At 44.5% G+C, this 18959-nt stretch overlaps 1 protein-coding gene across 3 annotated transcripts in view; it reads left to right on the top strand.

The window, feature by feature from the left end:
* The window catches only part of MAST1 (microtubule associated serine/threonine kinase 1), a 188728-nt gene extending 169987 nt beyond the window's left edge, over positions 1-18741 (top strand). For all 3 annotated transcript variants that reach the window (XM_077470390.1, XM_077470389.1, XM_077470388.1), the window contains 4 exons: positions 2959-3081; positions 3173-3309; positions 7978-8162; positions 15692-18741. In XM_077470390.1, the coding sequence (XP_077326516.1) occupies positions 2959-3081; positions 3173-3309; positions 7978-8162; positions 15692-18099 (2853 nt within the window). In that variant the 3' untranslated portion in view covers positions 18100-18741. The remainder of the gene's footprint in view (positions 1-2958; positions 3082-3172; positions 3310-7977; positions 8163-15691) is intronic.
* The last annotated feature ends 218 nt before the right edge of the window (positions 18742-18959 follow it).

Here is an 18959-nt window from a genome sequence, read left to right as displayed (position 1 = left end):
AACGATAAACAATTAAAACTTTTTTGTTTTCCTTGTTAGTGAATATTTTTACACATATATATATTAACATATATTATTTACAGATTTCACATTGAAAAAGCGCAAAATTAAAAATAATCTATTTATTTTGTTTGTAAATGACTTTTAAATGCTTTGTACCATTGCTGAAAGCTGAAGTTAAAACAAAACAGTTGCTGTAGGTATCGGTAATTGTTATCGGTGAGTACTAAAGAAAACTATCGGTACTCTTACTTGTACCAAGAAAATGGTATCGGTGCATCCCTAATACCAACTATGAGGCACTACTCTTCCTAATGACACCAATGATGGGGCACTATTCCTCCCACTGACACCAATGATGGGGAACTACTATTTTTACTGACACCAATGATGGGGCATAATTCCTCCTACTGACACCAATAATGGGGCTTTATTTGTCCCACTGATATCAATCATGGGGCACTATTCTGCCCACTGGCACTTAAGATGGGGCACTAGTCCTCCCATTGGTACCAACGATGGGGCATTGTTATTTCCATTACCACCAATCATAGGGTGCTATTCCTGATACTGACACCAATGATGGGGCACTATCCCTCCCCCCCCCCGAATACCAATGATGGGGCATTGTTTTTTTCCCACAGCCCGGCCCTCCAAAGGTTTGAAGGACAGTAAACTTGCCCTTTGTTTAGAAAGTTTGGAGACCCCTGTTTTATCTTAATCCTGTAATGAGGGTAGATTTTATTTACCCGTGACATCATCATAACTCTTTAGATTTATTTTTTGCTACAGTTTCTTGCAAAAGTATTCATACCTCTTGAAATTTTCCAAATTTTGTCATGTTATAACCAAAACCGTAAATTTATTTTATTGGGATTTTATGTAATAGAACAACACAAAGTGGCACATAATTGTGAAGTGGAAGTAAAATGATAAATGGTTTTCAAATTTTTTTACAAATAAATATGTGAAAAGTGTGATGTACATTTGTAGTCAGCCCCCCGGAGTCAATACTTTGTAGAACCACCTTTTGCTGTAATTACAGCTGCAATTCTTTATGGAGATGTCTCTACCAGCTTTTTTACATATAGAGAGTCACATATTTGTCTATTCTCCTTTGCAAAATAGCTCAAGCTCTGTAAGATTGGATGGAGAGCGTCTGTGAACAGCAATTTTCAAGTCTTGCCACAGATTCTCAATTGGATTTAGGTCTGGACGTTGACTGGGCCATTGTAACGCATGAATATGCTTTGATCCAAACCATTTCATTGTAGCTCTGGCTGTATACTTAGGGTCCTTGGAAGGTGAACCTCCACCCCAGTCTCTAGTCTTTTGCAGACTCTAACAGGTTTTCTTCTAAGATTGCCCTGTATTTGGCTCCATCCATCTTCCCATCAACTTCCCTGTCCCTTCTGAAAAAAAAAGCATCCCCACAACACGATACTGCCACCACCATGTGTGATGGTGTGTTCAGGGTGATGTGCAGTGTTATGCCCCGTACACACGAGCGGACTTTTCGACATCCAAACTCCGACGGACTGAGTCCGGCGGACTATCCGATCGTGTGTGGGCTGCAACGGACTTTAGCGAAGCTAAAGTCTGACGGACTTTAGAAATGAAGCATGCTTTAAATTTTCCCGACGGAACTCCGCCGGACCCGGTCCCCTTTGAAAAATCCGCTCGTGTGTGTGCTACTCCGACGGACTAAAACCGACGCTAGGGCAGCTATTGGCTACTGTCTAGGAACTTCCTACGTCGAATCCAGTCGTACGTCATCACGTTCGACTCCGTCGGAGTTTGGTGTGATGGTGTGTGGTCAAGTCCGTTCGGTCGAAAAGTCCGCCAGAACTCCGTCGGAACTCCGTCGGAACTCCGGCGGAACTCCTTTGGAGGTCTGTCAGACTTAATCCCTCTCGTGTGTACGGGGCATTAGTTTTCCACCACACATAGCGTTTTGCTTTTAGGCCAAAAAGTTAAATTTTGGTCTCATCTGACCAGAGAACCTTCTTCCACATATTTGCTGTGTTCCACACATGGCTTCTCACAAACTGCAAAAGGGATTTCTTATGACATTCTTTCAGCAATGACTTTCTTCTTGCCGCTCTTCCATAAAGGTCAGATTTGTGGAGTGCACGACTAATAGTTGTCTTGTGGACAGATTCTCCCACCTGAGTTGTGGATCTCTGAAGCTCCTTCAGAGTTACCATCACCGGACTCTTGGCTGCTTCTCTGATTAATGTTCTCCTTGCCCGGTCTGTCAGTTTAGGTGGACGGCCATGTCTTGGTAGGTTTGCAGTTGTGCCATACTCTTTCCATTTTCGGATGATGGATTTACCAGTGCTCCATGAGATGTTCAAAGCTTGGGATATTTTTTTATACCCTAAACCTGCTTTAAACTTTTCCGCAACTTTATCCCTGACCTGTCTGGTGTGTTCCTTGGCCTTTATGATGCTGTTTGTTCACTAAGGTTCTCTAACAAACCTCTGAGGGATTCCCAGAACAGCTGTATTTATACTGAGATTAAAGCACACACAGGTGGACTTTATTTACTAATTAGATGACTTCTAAAGGCAATTGGTTTCACTAGATTTGAGTTAGGGGTATTGGAGTAAAGAGGGCTGAATACAAATGCATGCCACCCTTTTCAGATATTTATTTGCAAAAATTTTGAAAACCATTTATTGTTTTCCTTCCACTTCACAATTATGTGTCACTTTGTGTTGGTCTATCACATAAAATCCCAATAAAATACATTTACGTTTTTGGTTGTAACATGACAAAATGTGGAAAATTTCAAGGGGTATCAATACTTTTTTAAGGCACTGTGTGTGTCTGTCCCACAATTTACATAATTAGATAGCATTCCGGTTTTGTTGATACTTCAACCTAGTGGAAAAATCCTGCATCTGTCATTTTTCTGGTATCTTTCTCGGGTAACTCTACCTTTGTTTTCCATAGCATGTTGAAGAAGGTGGTCCCGCCCATGAGGCAGGGCTCTGTGCTGGCGACCTCATCACCCATGTTAATGGCGAGCCGGTTCATGGCTTAGTTCACACTGAGGTGGTGGAACTAATTCTGAAGGTGAGACATTCAGTTCCTCCTTGGTGAAGTAAAGAGAAAGGTCCTCCAGCTTATGCTATAGCATGCTTGACTGCTCACCATCTTTCCACAGAGCGGTAACAAGGTTCTTGTCACCACAACGCCTTTTGAGAACACGTCAATTAGAACTGGTCCAGCTAGGAGAAGCAGCTACCGGTCAAAGATGGCCAGGAGAACCAAGAGGAGCATAGGAAGAGAAGGACAGGAGAGGTAAGCTGGGAAAAGTGGAGGGGGCTATGCGGGTCAATAAAGGTCCATTATAAGGAGTTGGCTAGGGTAGGGTTTTCCAGTGAAGGTTTCAGTGTATTTTAAAGCGGGAGTAAACCCAGTTTAAAAAAACACTTACATTCCCGGCATGCCGTAAATGCTAACGTTCACATTGGTTGTGCTCTCAACCAAACTTTCAAATAAGCCAATGGCTGGAGTCATAACTGATCACATGTGCAGCATGCAAGATGGCGGCTTCCTTGACTGAAAACGATAGAAGGGTTTACTTCCACTTTAACATGCCATTTACTGATTTTTCTAATGCTTTAGTGTATTGTTTTTGTTTTTGCTTTAAAAATTAATAAAAATTACAATTATAAAAAACAAACAAAAAAAAACATGCCCTATTTATAGTGGACCCCCTGCCACATATTAAAAAGAAAACAGGTCAATAATGAATGTACCGTATATACTCGAGTATAAGCCGAGATTTTCAGCCTCTTTTTTGAGGCTGAAAGTGCCCCCTCGGCTTATACTCGAGTCACCGCTGTCTGACTGCTCGATCAGCGTATCGAGCAGACAGACGGCGGACATTAAAATTCAAAAGCCGCGCCACCTTCTCCGCCTCCGCCTGTGATAGGCGGAACACTGAATTTCCCAGCAGTCAGTGTTCCGCCTATCACGGACATCCGCTCATTCTCATACTACGGACGACGATGAGAGGATGTCCGTGATAGGCGGAACACAGGCTGCTGGGAAATTGAGTGTTCCGCCTATCACAGGCGGAGGCGGAGGCGCGGCTTTTGAATTGTAGAATGGCCGCCGAGAAGAGCGGCGATCCATCGGCACGACACGGGACGGAGGAGGCACGGGACGGAGGAGGCACGGGACGGAGGAGGCACGGGACGGAGGAGGCACGGGACGGAGGAGGCTCGGGACGGAGGCTCGGGACACAGGTAGGCTGGACACACACACAAGGCTGCACGGACACACACACAGGGATGGATGTATTTTTAAATGCAACCAATGTGCAAGTACATGCATTGGTCATGATATTGGTATTTTGTGGTCCCCAGCACTGCAGACTGATACAGGAAAGGGTAGAACTAAGAGCCAATGAGTTGTGAGCAGTACATGTGCTGAAAAGAAATATGATGAGGAGAAAACAGGAGGAACCGTGAACTATTACAGCTTTTTGTACAATCCTTTCACAGGCTAAGGGCAGGAAGTTGACCTATCTGTATTTCTTAACTACAACACATATATGTCAGGTCACCAGTCTGTCTGCGCTATATGGTAAAACCGTGTAAAATCTCAGGAGTGGATGGACACACACACACACACACACACACACACACACACACACACACACACACACACACACACACACACAGGGATGGATGGATGGATGGATGGATACACACACACACACAGGGATGGATGGATGGATGGATGGATACACACACACACACACACACACACACACACACAGGGATGGATGGATGGATGGACACACACACAGGGATGGATGGACGGACACACACACAGGGATGGATGGATGGATGGACACACACACAGGGATGGATGGACGGACACACACACAGGGATGGACGGACACACAGGGATGGACAGCCATGTCTCACCCTCGGCTTATACACGAGTCAATAAGTTTTCCAGTTTTTTGGGGGTAAATTGGGGGCCTCGGCTTATATTCGGGTCGGCCTATACTCGAGTATATACGGTATGTTCTCCTGGATATTATTGTTACTGGGACTAAAAGTGGGGGATAGTCCAAAAAGGTGTGGTGCATAGCACAACGGAATTGTTTCAGTGCAAAGCAATCAGACCATCCCAAAGGTCATATATAGAAAAAGTCAATCAGGGATTGTTGCACTTCAAATTTGTTGTAAATTCATAAAATGACTGTTGTATTTGGAACATTACATGTAAATTTTGTCATTTTATGGGTTTGCAATAAATTTAGATATATGCAGTATTTCACAAAAGTGAGTACACCCCTCATATTTTTGTACATATTTTATTATATATTTTCATACAACACTGAAGAAATTACACTTTGCTTACACTTTGCTTACACTTTGCTACAATGTAAAGTAGTGAGTGTACAGCTTGTATACCAGTGTAAATTTGCTGTCCTCTCAAAATAACTCAACACACTGGCAACAAAAGTGAGTACACCCCCTCCCGTTTGAGGATGCCCCACAGATGCTCAATAGGGTTTAGGTCTGTAGACATGCTTGGCCAGTCCATCACCTTTACCCTCAGCTTCTTTAGCAAGGCAGTGGTCATCTTGGAGGCGTGTTTGGGGTTGGTATCATGTTGGGGTACTGCCCTGCGGGCCAGTCTCCAAAGGGAGGGGATCATGCTCTGCTTCAGTATGTCACAGTACATGTTGGCATTCATGGTTCTCTCAATGAACTGTAGTTCCCCAATGCCGGCAGCACTCATGCAGCCCCAGACCATGACACTCCCACCACCATGCTTGACTGTAGGCAAGACACACTTGTCTTTGTACTCCTCACCTGGTTGCCGCCACACACGCTTCACACCAATTAAACCAAATAAGTTTATCTTGGTCTCATCAGACCACAGGACATGGTTCCAGTAATCCTTGTCCTTAGTCTGCTTATCTTCAGCAAACTGTTTGCAGGCTTGTCTTGTGCATCGTCTTTAGAAAAGGCTTCCTTCTGGGATGACAGCCATGCAGACCAATTTGACATAGTGTGGGGCACATGGTCTGAGCACTGACAGGCTGACCCCCTCCACCCCTTCAACCTCTGCAGCAATGCTGGCAGCACTCTTATGTCTGTTTCCCAAAGACAATCTCTGGATATGACTCTGAGCACGTGCACTCAACTTCTTTGGTCGACCATGGCGAGGCCTCTTCTGAATGAAACCTGTCCTGTTAAATTACTGTATGGTATTGCCCACCATGCTGCAGCTCAGTTTCAGGGTCTTGGCAATCTTCTTATAACCTAGGCTATCTTTATATAGAGCAACAATTCTTTTTTTCAGATCCTCAGAGAGTTCTTTGCCATGAGGTGCCATGTTGAACTTCCAGTGACCAGTATGAGAGAGTGAGAGCTATAACCTCAAATGTAACACACCTGCTCCCCTTTCACACCAGAGACCTTGTAACACGAGTCGCATGACATTGGGGAGGGAAAATGTCTACTTGGGCCCAGTTTGGACATTTACACTTAGGGCTGTACTCATTTTGTTGCCAGCTGTTTAGACATTAATGGCTGTGTGTTGAGTTATTTTGAGGGGACAGCAAATGTACACTGTTATACAAGCTGTACACTCACTACTTTACATTGTAGAAAAGTGTAATTTCTTCAGTGTTGTCAAACGAAAGGATATAATATATTTTCAAAAATGTGAGGGGTGTACTCACTTTTGTGAGATACTGTATATATTAATTAATTTAAAATTAAAACTATATATTTTTTCCTGCTCTCTGAAATGTTAGGGAGCTTTTCGCTCCTTCTTCCTTAGCAAGCCCCATGCTAAGGAAGCGGGCATGCTCCCGAGCTTGGCTGTGTGTGTCCATAGACACACACAGCAATGGTTAGCCACGCATCCACATCCTCCACACAGGAATCTGACTGACAGCCTATAGCTTCCACTGCTGCCTGGTTCTCCTGTGAGAACAGCAAAAGGGGAGAGTGTTTCTGCCGCTGGGACAGCGCTATCAGGTAAGTGTTTAGAGAGGTGGGTAGAACAGGTAGTAGGGTGTTTTTTTTCTCCTAATGCCAGTAATGCATTAACGTAAAAAAAAATAAAAAATTAATAAAAAAAAAGTATTTTGAGTTTAGAACCACTTCAATTGTAGATTTAAAGCTGAACACTTTGTAAAAACGTGAAGGCACACTATGAGTTAAGTCTAAGGAGCTGCATGATATCTTTCAGGTTTATTGACATTTCACAGGTTTATTACTTTGCTGGGGAGATACTCCAGGGCTCTTCCCCTTTTGATACCCACTAGCAGAAGCCTTTGTATATTGTGTATTTTCTGAAGAAGTTCAAAGAATACCAAAGCTTCTGTGATTGGGCAGGGGCAGGGCAGGGCGGGCATAGCAGCTGCAGCTACTCTCCTGTTCAAGATGCAGAGCTCAGAAGGATCAGCATTGGGCTTCTTGAACAACCATCTTCTGGGAGTACTATAAAGCTGTCAGATGTAAATAATAGAGTTAAGCCCTGGAGGTGCCATGCACCTCGCTGGACGTAACACATAGTGTGCCTTCATTTTTTTACAGAGGGGCTGAATTCCTGGAATTCAACTTTAATCATCTACCTGAAGTGCAGCTGTATGGAGGGCTGTGACTAAGGAGGCATTATTCCAAAATCACTGAAACCTTTGTCTTTGTATCATGGGTGGCATATAAGGTAGCAGATGAGCAGTTGACAGTGCAGACCTTTTGCCATTGCGTAAAAAGACAAAGAAGGAATTATGGAATACAAAAGGAATGAGACAAGGGGTGGGTGTAAATGGAATGAGTGGCAGATAGGCAGCGGTAAATCAACAATCAATCCACTCAGCTGTGGGCAATAGGAAAATCACACAAACGTATGATTATTATTGAAGGGCTGTCTGTTCCTTTTCCATCCTTTTCTCTTTTCTTTCCTGTCTTGCTCTTCCCCTGACAGTAAGAAGCGCAGCTCTCTCTTTCGTAAGATCACCAAGCAGTCCAATCTGCTGCACACCAGCCGCTCTCTTTCCTCTCTCAGCCGCTCTCTATCCTCTAGTGACAGTCTGCCAGGATCTCCCACTCACAGCTTCTCTGCTCGCTCTCCAACCCACAGCTATCGGTCAATGGACTCTGCATACCTAGGTAGGGGTGACAAGTATATAAGTGTGTTTTGTAACATAGGAAATATAATTATGTTCCTTATTTGCTGATGCTGAATTGCTGCTTGGAAATACCATATTTGTACAGTGCTGGAGCAGTCCTAACAGGGCTGCCATTATAAATCATGGGGGCCCTGTACAGTCTACCTGACAGAACCTCCCTGAATTACAAAGTTTTTTTTTAAATTTGTAATATTTTTTTTTTCAATTCCAATTTTTTTTTTTTTTTTTTTTGCGCCCATTCACTTTGTATGGATGCAAATTGACCACAAAGTATTGTTACAAGGTATCGGTGAGTACTTGACCAAAAGCATCAGTACTCGCTGATAAAGAAGGGTACCGGTACAACCCAAATTTATACCATACCTAGGAAAACTGGGCAAGAAAAGGAAGCAGCTCAGTCCAACATCTGCATTATCTAGCTGATTCATGGACAGTTGAGGCGGAATTCAGAAATTCAGAATCAAACCTTAAAGGAAAGCTGTGCTGCCATTGCTGACCATCTTCCGAAAGTGCTAGTTCTCTGGCTGTCTCTGGGTTCAAAATTTTGGCTCACTGACATGAAACAAGCATAAAGTTTAGGAAAATTGGAGTGAGGCCAGACCTCTGGATGGGCATGCTTGTTTCATATCTGTGACTAAGAAAGCATTGAAGCCACTGGATCAGCATTACAGCCAAGAAACCAGTATCTTTAGAAGGGGAGCCTCCATGATTCCTCACCATGGGTTTCTTTAAAGGAGATGCATGCGCTGGTTAGAAAAGTTGAAGAAGTCTCTGTAGCTCAAGTAGCTCAAGTGTTGCATCACTGCCACCTCTAATCACTCCTCACTGGGGATCTGCAGTCATACTGGCCACCTTTGCTTTATGGCAGCTTGTAATAGACCCCATCTGAGAGTAAAAACTGCAATGGCTGTATATCAACATGGCACTGACAAGAATGACCTGACAGTGTAAGACTTCACTGACTCCATACAAACCTGGCATCATGGTGGCCACTCTGGGGAAATTGCGCCTGTGCTGCATGTTCCAGCTGTAGGTAGCGAAACAGCATCCACGAGGGGAGTTGAAATGTTTCCCATAATTCAGGGAAAAAAAAAGTAAAACCCCAGCAGGCATAATCTGCTGCAATTTCACAATTCCATCTTTAGCGCAATTGCTGGGGTCTGGAATGGATCTAAAATGCAGTAGTTTAGGGTTGCCCCACAATGGAGTATGAGGTGAAATAGTGTCTGCTGTTCTAACGGCAGCGGTGACCTTTTGGCTGACTATAAGATTTAAATAGGGCAGAATGCAGGGAGAAAACACATGTCCACGTAAACACATGTCCACGTAAAGTGAAGTGCATGGAGGTCAAATAATTTACTTCAGTGTTTCCAGTGCAGGACACTACAGAGGCACACTTTATGGCCAAATGCAGGGCCGGCGCTACCACTGGGCAACCTAGCCAGCCGCCTAGGGCGCACTGCTACCTAGGGGCACTCGGCCACTGATTTCCCTCCACGTCCGCATGGTCTGCAGGCTGCAGCATGTAACTAACTCAATCCCAGGCAGCTGCTCCATCTAGCCGGTATTGTAATTAGAGGCATAGCGCAGCACTGGAGCCAGCACTAGAGGAAGCAGAGTCTATGCTTCCTGTATAGCGCTGCCTCCTGTCACACGGGCAGGGCAAAGTAGGTGGAGTCAGGGGTGGAGCCAATGGGGGCGGCAAAATTAGGTTTTCGCCTAGGGTGTCAAAAATTCTTGCACCAGTCCTGGCCAAATGTGTGTGGACAACTTTCCCAATGATTGCGTTCAGGGGTTTCCAGCGAAGGGTACTGTTAATGCAACAGCATACAAAGACATTTTAGACAATTGTGCGCTTTCAACCTTGTGGAAACAGTTTGGGTAAGACCCTCTTCTGTTCCATTTTGACCGTACCCCAGTGTACAAAGCAAGTTTCATAAAGACATGATTTGGTGAGTTTGTTGTGAAGGAGCTTGAGTAGTCTGCACAGATCCCTGACCTCAACCCTACTGAACATCTTTGGGATAAACTTGAACACTGAGTGTGAGCTAAGCCTTCTTGTTCAAAATCAGTACCGGACCTCAAAATACTCTTTGGGCTGAAACTCCCATAGACATTGAAACACTTTCCCAGAAGAGTGAAGGCTGTTATAGCCACAAAGAGCAAACCAACTCCGTATTAATGTCAATGGTCTGGAAATGGGATGTCCAAGAAACTTATACACAGTAGGCGTGATGGTGTGATGTCCACAAAACTTTGACCTAATAGTGTGTATCTAATACAGATTACATTTGCTTTCCAAACATTGAGGAAAGAACAGTTGTGGAATTCAACTTTAATTCAGTTGAAGCTGGTTTTATGGGGGATGACCAAACACTCATTTACAATCACTTTGTCTACCTTCTTAACAATTGTTGAGATAAAATAACTACAGAGGGATTGTGGTGTTTCCAGCAAGTCAGTTGACTCATAGATATATGTGAGAAGGAGCAGTAGAGCACTGCATCATCTAGGTGATCTCTTCTATGTGCAAAAAAAAAAAGGAAAAAAGAAAGGTGTACATTCCATTTGGGTTTGGTTCTCACCAGCTCACATGTTAAAATGCAGGTGGGTTAGTGTAGAATGTATAGGAGCAATGATTGGTGCACTGGTAAAAAGCATTGCACACTGTTTACTTTTTTGTAACTTTATTTGAAGTTTCACAAAATTACACTTTATATAAGGTTCAACACAGCAATCGTGCTGCAGTGCAGTGTCAAGTTGTACCACGCAACATGCCTAGAACATTTTATCACCAAAGGACATTGGTATGAACAGGCTGCATACAAAGCAAGGATTTCTGCCTCGTCCTTGAGTTGAGCCTGCATTGGGCATCTATGCCCAGACACGGCACAACAGACCTGGTGTAAAATCAACCCGTTCTCTTCAACATTTACATTCGCCCACTCCTTCAAATCATCAGATGCTCAGATCTCTGCTTCCACTCTTACGCTGACGACACGCAACTTTATTTCCGGATCAATGGAAAAAAAGATCACCAACAACAACTTGAAAACTGCCTCAAATCAATAGAGGACTGGATGACCACTAACTCCCTCCAGCTGAACGAATCAAAGACAGAGCTTCTTATCTTACACCCAAATCATAAGCCCGCAACCAAAAGCTCCTGGTCTCCACCAACCGTCTTTGGGCAGACTATCTCCCCAAAGACCAAAGCCAAGAGTCTCTGGGTTATTTTAGACGCACAAATGTCAATGGATGCGCAAATAGGATCTGTAGTCAGTGGATCTCACCATCTGCTGCGCATGCTTCGCAGACTCATCCCTTTTATCCCAAAGAATGACAAAGCAGTGGTAGTTGGAACAATCATTAATTCACGACTGGACTACGCAAACTCGCTTTACATAGGATTACCACAATATCAACTTGCGCGATTACAACTGATCCAAAACACGGCGGCAAGGCTGATAACAGGAAAAAAACCCTGGGAATCCATCTCTCCTTCACTGAGGAGCTTACATTGGCTAACCGTAAAAAATCGGATCACGTTCAAGACCCTTTGCCTCACCCACAAATGCGTGCATAGAGAAGCTCCGCAATACCTAATGGAGAAAATAAATCATTACACACCAAACCGCAGTCTTCGATCAGCCAACAAAAACCTCCTCCTCATGCCCAAAGCCCGGTATAAATCCAAGGGGGATCGGAGATTCGCTGTCCAAGGGCCTCGGCTATGGAATGCTCTACCAATCAACATCCGCCAGGAAGAAAATCACCTGGCTTTTAGGAAAAAACTCAAGACCTTCCTCTTTTAGCAGATGATCAAAGCTCGCCACAGCGCCTAGAGGCGATTCAGTTCGCATTGTGTGCTATACAAGTATTTCATTCATTCATTCATTCATTCAAGCAGGTATTTTGGGTAATGGAGCCTAAGCAGAAATTATTTTCTAAAATATATAGTTCCAGTAAACTATACCGCCAAATGCCCCTGGTAAGCCTTTTTACACCTAAAATGATGGAACAGCAAAGCATAATGGGATTCTCAACAAGAGTAATATACGAGATAATATGTTGTTGGTAGGGCTTTACCATAACTAAAACCATGTCATGTTTACTGGTACTTTAAAGGCTTGGCATACCCAAACAAATATACATTTTGCGTGGATGGCTGTTGGTCAATGCACTCAAAGTCTTTTTATATATTTAAAGTAGAACTGGAGCCAGACTATAGACATTCAAATATTTCAATATTCCTAACTAGTACATGCACTTAAAGAGGTTGTAAAGGCACAAGGTTTTTTTGGAAGAGGTGCATATGAGCTACTACCTCCTGTGCAACCCCTGATGAGCCTCAAGAGCACAGCACTCAGCCTTTGAATTCTCTTTAAACCTCCATGTAAACCATGCAAAAAAGGGGAATGTACTGGTGCCATGGAAGTTGGCTAAAACATTGTTTTATTATAGCACAGTCAATAATTCCAATGCGTTTTGGCCATCAGGCCTTAATCGTGGCTCATTCTATGCATGTGTGTGCAGCAGCCCCCCCCCTCAATACTTTCCTGAGCCCCCTCTTGATCCAGCGATGTCCAGGGGAGTCTTGCCTCTCTGGAAACTTGTACTCCTGATTGGCTTTTGGCAGTAGCAGGAGAGGGTGGGGCCAAACCATGGCTCCATAGGCAAATGGACACACTGAGCAGTGATTCAGTGGTGCCCCCATAGCAAGCTGCTTGCTGTGGGGGCACCCAACAGAAGGGAGGGGCCAGGAGTGCCAACATGGGATCTGAGAAGAGGAGGATCTGGGCTGCTCTGTGCAAAACCACTGCACAGAGAAAGTAAGTGCAACATGATATTTTTTTTTAAAAAAAAAGCAAGACTTTAATATCACTTTAAAGCAAACCCTAACTGACCTGTAGCTGCAGGCACTATGGAGCAATTAATTCTCAAAGTTCACAGAGGAAGCCCTGTCAGGTCTCAGCACTGGGCTCCCCCTTTCTATGTATCAGTTTACATTAGAGATTTGTCACTGCTGGGAAGAGGAATGAAAGGTGACTTTTGAGAAACAATAAATTTGTTTTTACTGTAAATGCTGTTAAAGCGGTTCTTCACCCTAAAGGGGAAGTTCCGCTAATCTTATCCCTCCCCCCCTCCGGTGCCACAATCGGCACCTTTCAGGGGGGAGGGGGGTGCAGTTACCTGGATAATCCAGGTAACTGCACCCACTTCCGGCCAGACCGCCGCAGACCCCCGCAGACGCTCCGCCCCCCCCCGTTGTGTTCTGGGAAACACACAGTTCCCAGAGACACAGCGGGGGACCATAAGAGACGCGCAGCGCGACTCGCGCATGCGCAGTAGGGAACCGGGCAGTGAAGCCGTCATGTTTCACTTCCCGATTCCCTGACAGAGGATGGCGGCGGTGGCAGCAGCGAGACGAGCGATCGCTCGTCATCTGCCGCCGACATCGCTGGAACCTGGGACAGGTAAGTGTGATTTTATTAAAAGTCAGCAGCTGCAATATTAGTAGCTGCTGGCTTTTAATATTTTTTTTTTAGGTGCAGCTCCTCTTTAATGGATTACTCCACAGTACCTCCAGCTGCAGAGATCGGTCAGGGCTTGTTTTAAAGCCCATTTACTGCTTGTTAAAAAATATCTCACATGTCCATAGCATTGTCACACTTCTTATTTAAGGAACTTTTGCAACAAAATATCTACACCTAAACTACAAGCTTAATCTGCCTTTTGGGGGCATTGGAACTGTTGAAGCTGTAGCTTTTGAAACTTCGCTACAGCGGATGATTGAGGCCGCGTACACACGGGCGGACTGTTCGCCCAACTTTGTCCGTCCAACAGTTTCGGCAAACAGTCCGCTCAAAATTAGCATGGACGGACATGGCCACACACGACGAACGAACAGTCCGCTGAAACCGTGCGCGATGACGTGAACGGCACGTACGACGGGACGAAAAATACGACGTCCTATACACTGCATTATAACTTTTGGCGTGTAAATCCTTTCTGAGCATGCGCCAAACTTAGTCTGTCGAACAAGCCTACACACGGACGGACTGTTCGCTGAAACAAGGTTTCAGCGGACAGTTTTACGGAATTTCCGAAAAACCTTGTTCGTCCAACTGTCCGCTGAAACTGTCCGCTGAAAGCCCACACACGAGCGGACTGTCCGCCCAAACACTGTTCAGCGGACAAGGTTGGGCGAACAGTCCGCCCGTGTGTACGCGGCCTGAGACTAGAAAACAATAACAAAGTGCACTAGTTGGACTTTCTGCCACAGAGAAGTGTTTGCAGCTGCCCATTAGAGTTTCTGCGCATGGTATGTTTTGCAGAATGGAACCCTCCAAGCACACCACAGCCTAGATCAATATGGGGTCGATTTACTAAAACTGACGATCGCAAAATCTGGTGCAGCTCTGCATAGAAACCAATCAGCTTTCAGTTTTTTTTTTATGTCAAAGCTTAATTGAACAAGCTGAAGTTAGAAGCTGATTGGCTACCATGCACAGCTACAGCAGATTTTGCACTCTCCAGTAAGGATGATCTCAGGCGTGTTCGCAACCGCACATGCAGAGCCCGCCAGGAAGTCGGCACTGCACAGCGTTGGATCGGGAAAATGTCTCACTGCTTGTGATAAGCGTTCCGCAGTGCCAACTTCCTGGCGGGCTCTGCACGTGTGGATGTGAACACGCCTGATCCTTACTCTCCAGTTGTAGTAATTCAAACCCACAGTGTTCCATGACAGGACATCCAACAAGTATGCTCTTTACTCATGATTTTGTACTGTTACTTCCAACTATACCTTTGGAGTTTCACAGACCTGCAAGCATAAAGACAGTATTTGGTGTGCCTAAAATAATCCTTGGTGAGTTTGCTTAACATTAAATACAAGTAACAGTGGTTTGCTATGGAGGACAGATCCAAAAAGGTTGGCAGGGAAATTGGTTTTGCTGGATGCTCCTGAAAAACCTTTGATCAGACATAAATACCCAGGAAAATAAATGCTGAGTTCATAAATGGGGGTATTTTATATGATGTATATATAATTCTATTTCACAGCAACAAAAAACAGTATATTATGCAAAACAAACATCCCCTGTGAAAAGGTGCAAAGAAAATGATGCAAATTGAAAAAAAATGTGTTCATTTGTAGGAACAAATGTTACAACTCTTGCACTGCCCTTGAAAGTCAAGAACAGATAGCGGCTATGGAATCCAGCTTTGGCTCATCCCAATCTTTTTTAAGGGTTGGGGAATGAAATTCTTGTATCTCCCTACAGTTCTGATGCACTTTCTTTTTTTTTGCTGGGTCATGGTGTTCTTGCTTACATCCTGATGTTCTTGTCTAATCTCAGATTAAAATGTTCTTTCTGCTTGGGAGAAATATTTTACAGAATGGTAGTGTTGAATCAAAGAGCAGCAGACTGTGTAGATTTATAACAGGCTCCAGGATGAGATTGTTATTCAGATTATTAATGCTTCCTCTCATGTTTTTTGTTTCAGGAGCTTCTTCGCAAGGCAGTTCTCCTTCTTCCAGCACTCCCAACTCCCCAGCCCCTCCTCCTCCATCCTCCTCGACGTCCTGTGCTCCAACATCCTCCTCATCCTCATCATCTGCATCTACCTCTCCTCACATTCGCCCAAGCACACTTCATGGGTTGTCCCCAAAACTGCACCGCCAGTATCGCTCTGCAAGATGCAAGTCTGCCGGTAACATGCCCTTATCCCCCCTGGCTCATACACCTTCACCCACTGCAGCTGCCTCACCTCCTCTTCTTCCTAGCCACAGTGTAGGTAGCAGCTTGACCACTCAGAGCTTCCCTCCAAAATTGCACCCCTCCCCTCCTGTTTCCCGTCCACGCCCGAAAAGTGCAGAGCCCCCACGTTCCCCTCTCCTGAAGAGAGTGCAGTCTGCAGAGAAGTTGGGTGGAGGGGGAAGTGGTGGGTCACCAAGAAAACAAGAGCCAGGAGGTGGAACACCAGAGGGAGAAGTGGGAGAAAGTATGGGGGGAAGATCTCAGCCAGTTAGACGAGTAGGCCGACAGGAATCTCCTCGGAGCTTATGTGCAGGAGACCTGTTAGTGGACAGTTTGGAAAGGCTGGAGAGTGATATTGGGATCGGAATATCACAACAGGTTGAGGGGCACAAAGGTGTTGAAGGGAAAGTTCCAGTAGTAGGAAAGATAGGCACTGTTGTTCGAACTCCCACCTCATTTTCACCCCAGGAACCGCCTTCCATTGTGACGGCTGCTCTACCCACACAAGGTGAGCCTTCTCATGCCATGACAGGAAGATGTCAGGTCAAAACGCTAAGTCCTGTGCAGGAACATGAAGGTAGACGGGGGGAAGGAGAAGAAGGCATCGGGGAAGCTGAAGGCAAAAAGGGAGAAAAAGGAGAGGATGACGAGGAAGACAGTGGGACCATGAAGGAACGTTGGTATTTAGAAGTGGTTGAAGAGCTGACTACAGTGGGTAAAAGTACTATAAAAAGTAGTCCCTCCATCCACAAAGACTCCCAGGCTTCTCAGGCAAGTTCACACATAATTAAGTCTAAAACTGTTGAACCTGACCCAGTGAAATACACCACCAGTTCCCTTCAACATCTCCACTCCGATCACGCTCATGCTACAAAAGACAAAAACAAAGAAGTTACTCCAATGAAGACAACTGACCCTAAAGCTATTAAGCCTTCTTCTCAGCCAACTGAAGAGAAGAAACCAGAGGCCCCTAAAGGTGACCCACCCTTCAGTATAAAGGATGAAAAATTAAACATTGATAATTCAAAATGTCCTTCCCTTTCTCCGCCAAGTGCCAAGCTCTCAGAGACCTTCCAGTCTGCTTCCTCCCACCCCGTTAGAATAAATGAAGTGAAAATTGACCAGGTAAAGGATTCTACCTCCATACTAAATGGTGAGAAGCCTCCAGCTAATCAGGATAATAATAATGTATCGCCCATGAGGAGCAGTGAAGTAAAATCGGAACTAACAAAAACTTTTATTACCGCAGTGCCCACCATGGAAAACACTATAGGAAATGGAGCTGCTGTAAAAGATTCCCAAATTCCTGTTCCTGCTTTAGCTACTGTGAAACCTCTTTCCCCAGTAAGCATACAGATAAGCAATGTGGAAAGCACACAGACACCCCAAGCTTCTACTATGTCAGATAATAGTTCGGTAAATGGAGCAGATAGTGATAAAACAAAAATGCAAGATAAAATAGGTGGAGCAGAAGTACATAAACTGGCAGCCAACCAGAGCCAGACTAGTAAGACAGAAATTCATCATTCAACAAGCAATACTCAGTTAACTGTAAACAAGGTTAGCAGAGCGGGGAGTGACAAGACAACGGTCACCACTCCTCCGGTACCTGGCCCCGAAGCTGGTTTTAAAAGTCCTACTGAGAACCCCTCAGTTACCGGCGGGCTTTCAGGAACAGCCAGCGACAAGATGAGGGGCACCTCTGATCATCCAAGCACTTATAATGCTAGTGAGGAAAAAAAAAAAGCCAAATTGCCAACTGCTGCTTCGGATGGTAGCATCAGCAGAATTCTGAGTGACCAGGCCAAAAAGAACTCATTTCCACCAAGTCATGACAAGGTCAACAAGCCTGACACCAATCAGGTATCAATCACCCCTTCTTCCTTACCTAATAAGCCTACTAACGTTGGAGTGGAAAATGACCAAACAAGATTGTCCAAATCTGTTGCTGGAAGCAGCACAGTTGACAGCAAACAGACTAAAGAGACCTCAATGACTTCTCTTAAGGTCACCAGTCCAGAACAACGTAAGCAGTCTCCCATAACTATTACCGTTAGCGGAGTCCAGAGCGATGGCAAGAGCGGGACCTGTGCACCACTGAAGTCTCCAAGTTCTCAGACAGCTACCACAGTTAGGAGTCACCACCCCTCTTAAACAAACAATTCTAGAATGTCAGGGTGTGAAAGGGTCAGAATCACAGTGGTTGATATCGTAACTGTGGCCTAGCCCTCTACCGCACGAGGAGGAAGCAAGAAGAAAAACTGGGGCTGGACTTAGTAGCTGCCACCATGGAATTTTTTTTTTTTGCAATGAGCCTTATCGCTCCCCATCCCCTGCAGTCTCTTAAAGAGAAGCGAGGGGCCACACTGGCGTGTATGTGTGTGTCCAATGTGTGTGTGCGTCTGTGTATCTGTGTGTTTGTGCCGTGCCTTAATTGTTTATTAGTCGGGGGAAAAAAAGTTACTGCACACACACACACCCTTAGTGCTAGAATCTAAAGAGATAACTGGAGGACGTTTGGCCGGACTGGGCAGGAGAAGGAAAAGAAGTGGTATCTGTGCACGATGACCACAGCCATTTGGTCAACATGTATATGAAGTCTAACCATTTAAACAGGAACTGTTGACTTTCATGTTGACTGTGGCATAGACAGGCTTCATACTGTTTGGTGGAACCAGTCACAATTGGGCTTATGGAAGAATTTGAATATTCAGTCTTACATCAATACAATTGCTTAATTTTGGACATGTGTGTGCGTATATGTGTGTGTATGTGTGTATATATATATATATATATATATATATATATATATATATATATATATATATATATATATATATACATACACACTGTAACTGTATAATATATAATATATTAGTATACACCCCTCACATTTTTGAAAATAGTTTATTATGTCTTTTCATGTGACAACACTGAAGAAATGACACTTTGCTACAATGTAAAGTAGTGAGTGTACAGCTTGTATAAGCTGTAATTTGCTGTTCCCTCAAAAT

This window comes from Lithobates pipiens, unplaced genomic scaffold, assembly GCF_037356315.1.
Source record: "Lithobates pipiens isolate NorthernLeopardFrog02 unplaced genomic scaffold, aLitPip1_a1.2 Scaffold_8, whole genome shotgun sequence".
Taxonomy (NCBI): domain Eukaryota; kingdom Metazoa; phylum Chordata; class Amphibia; order Anura; family Ranidae; genus Lithobates; species Lithobates pipiens.
This window is presented reverse-complemented; position numbering and strand designations above follow the sequence as displayed.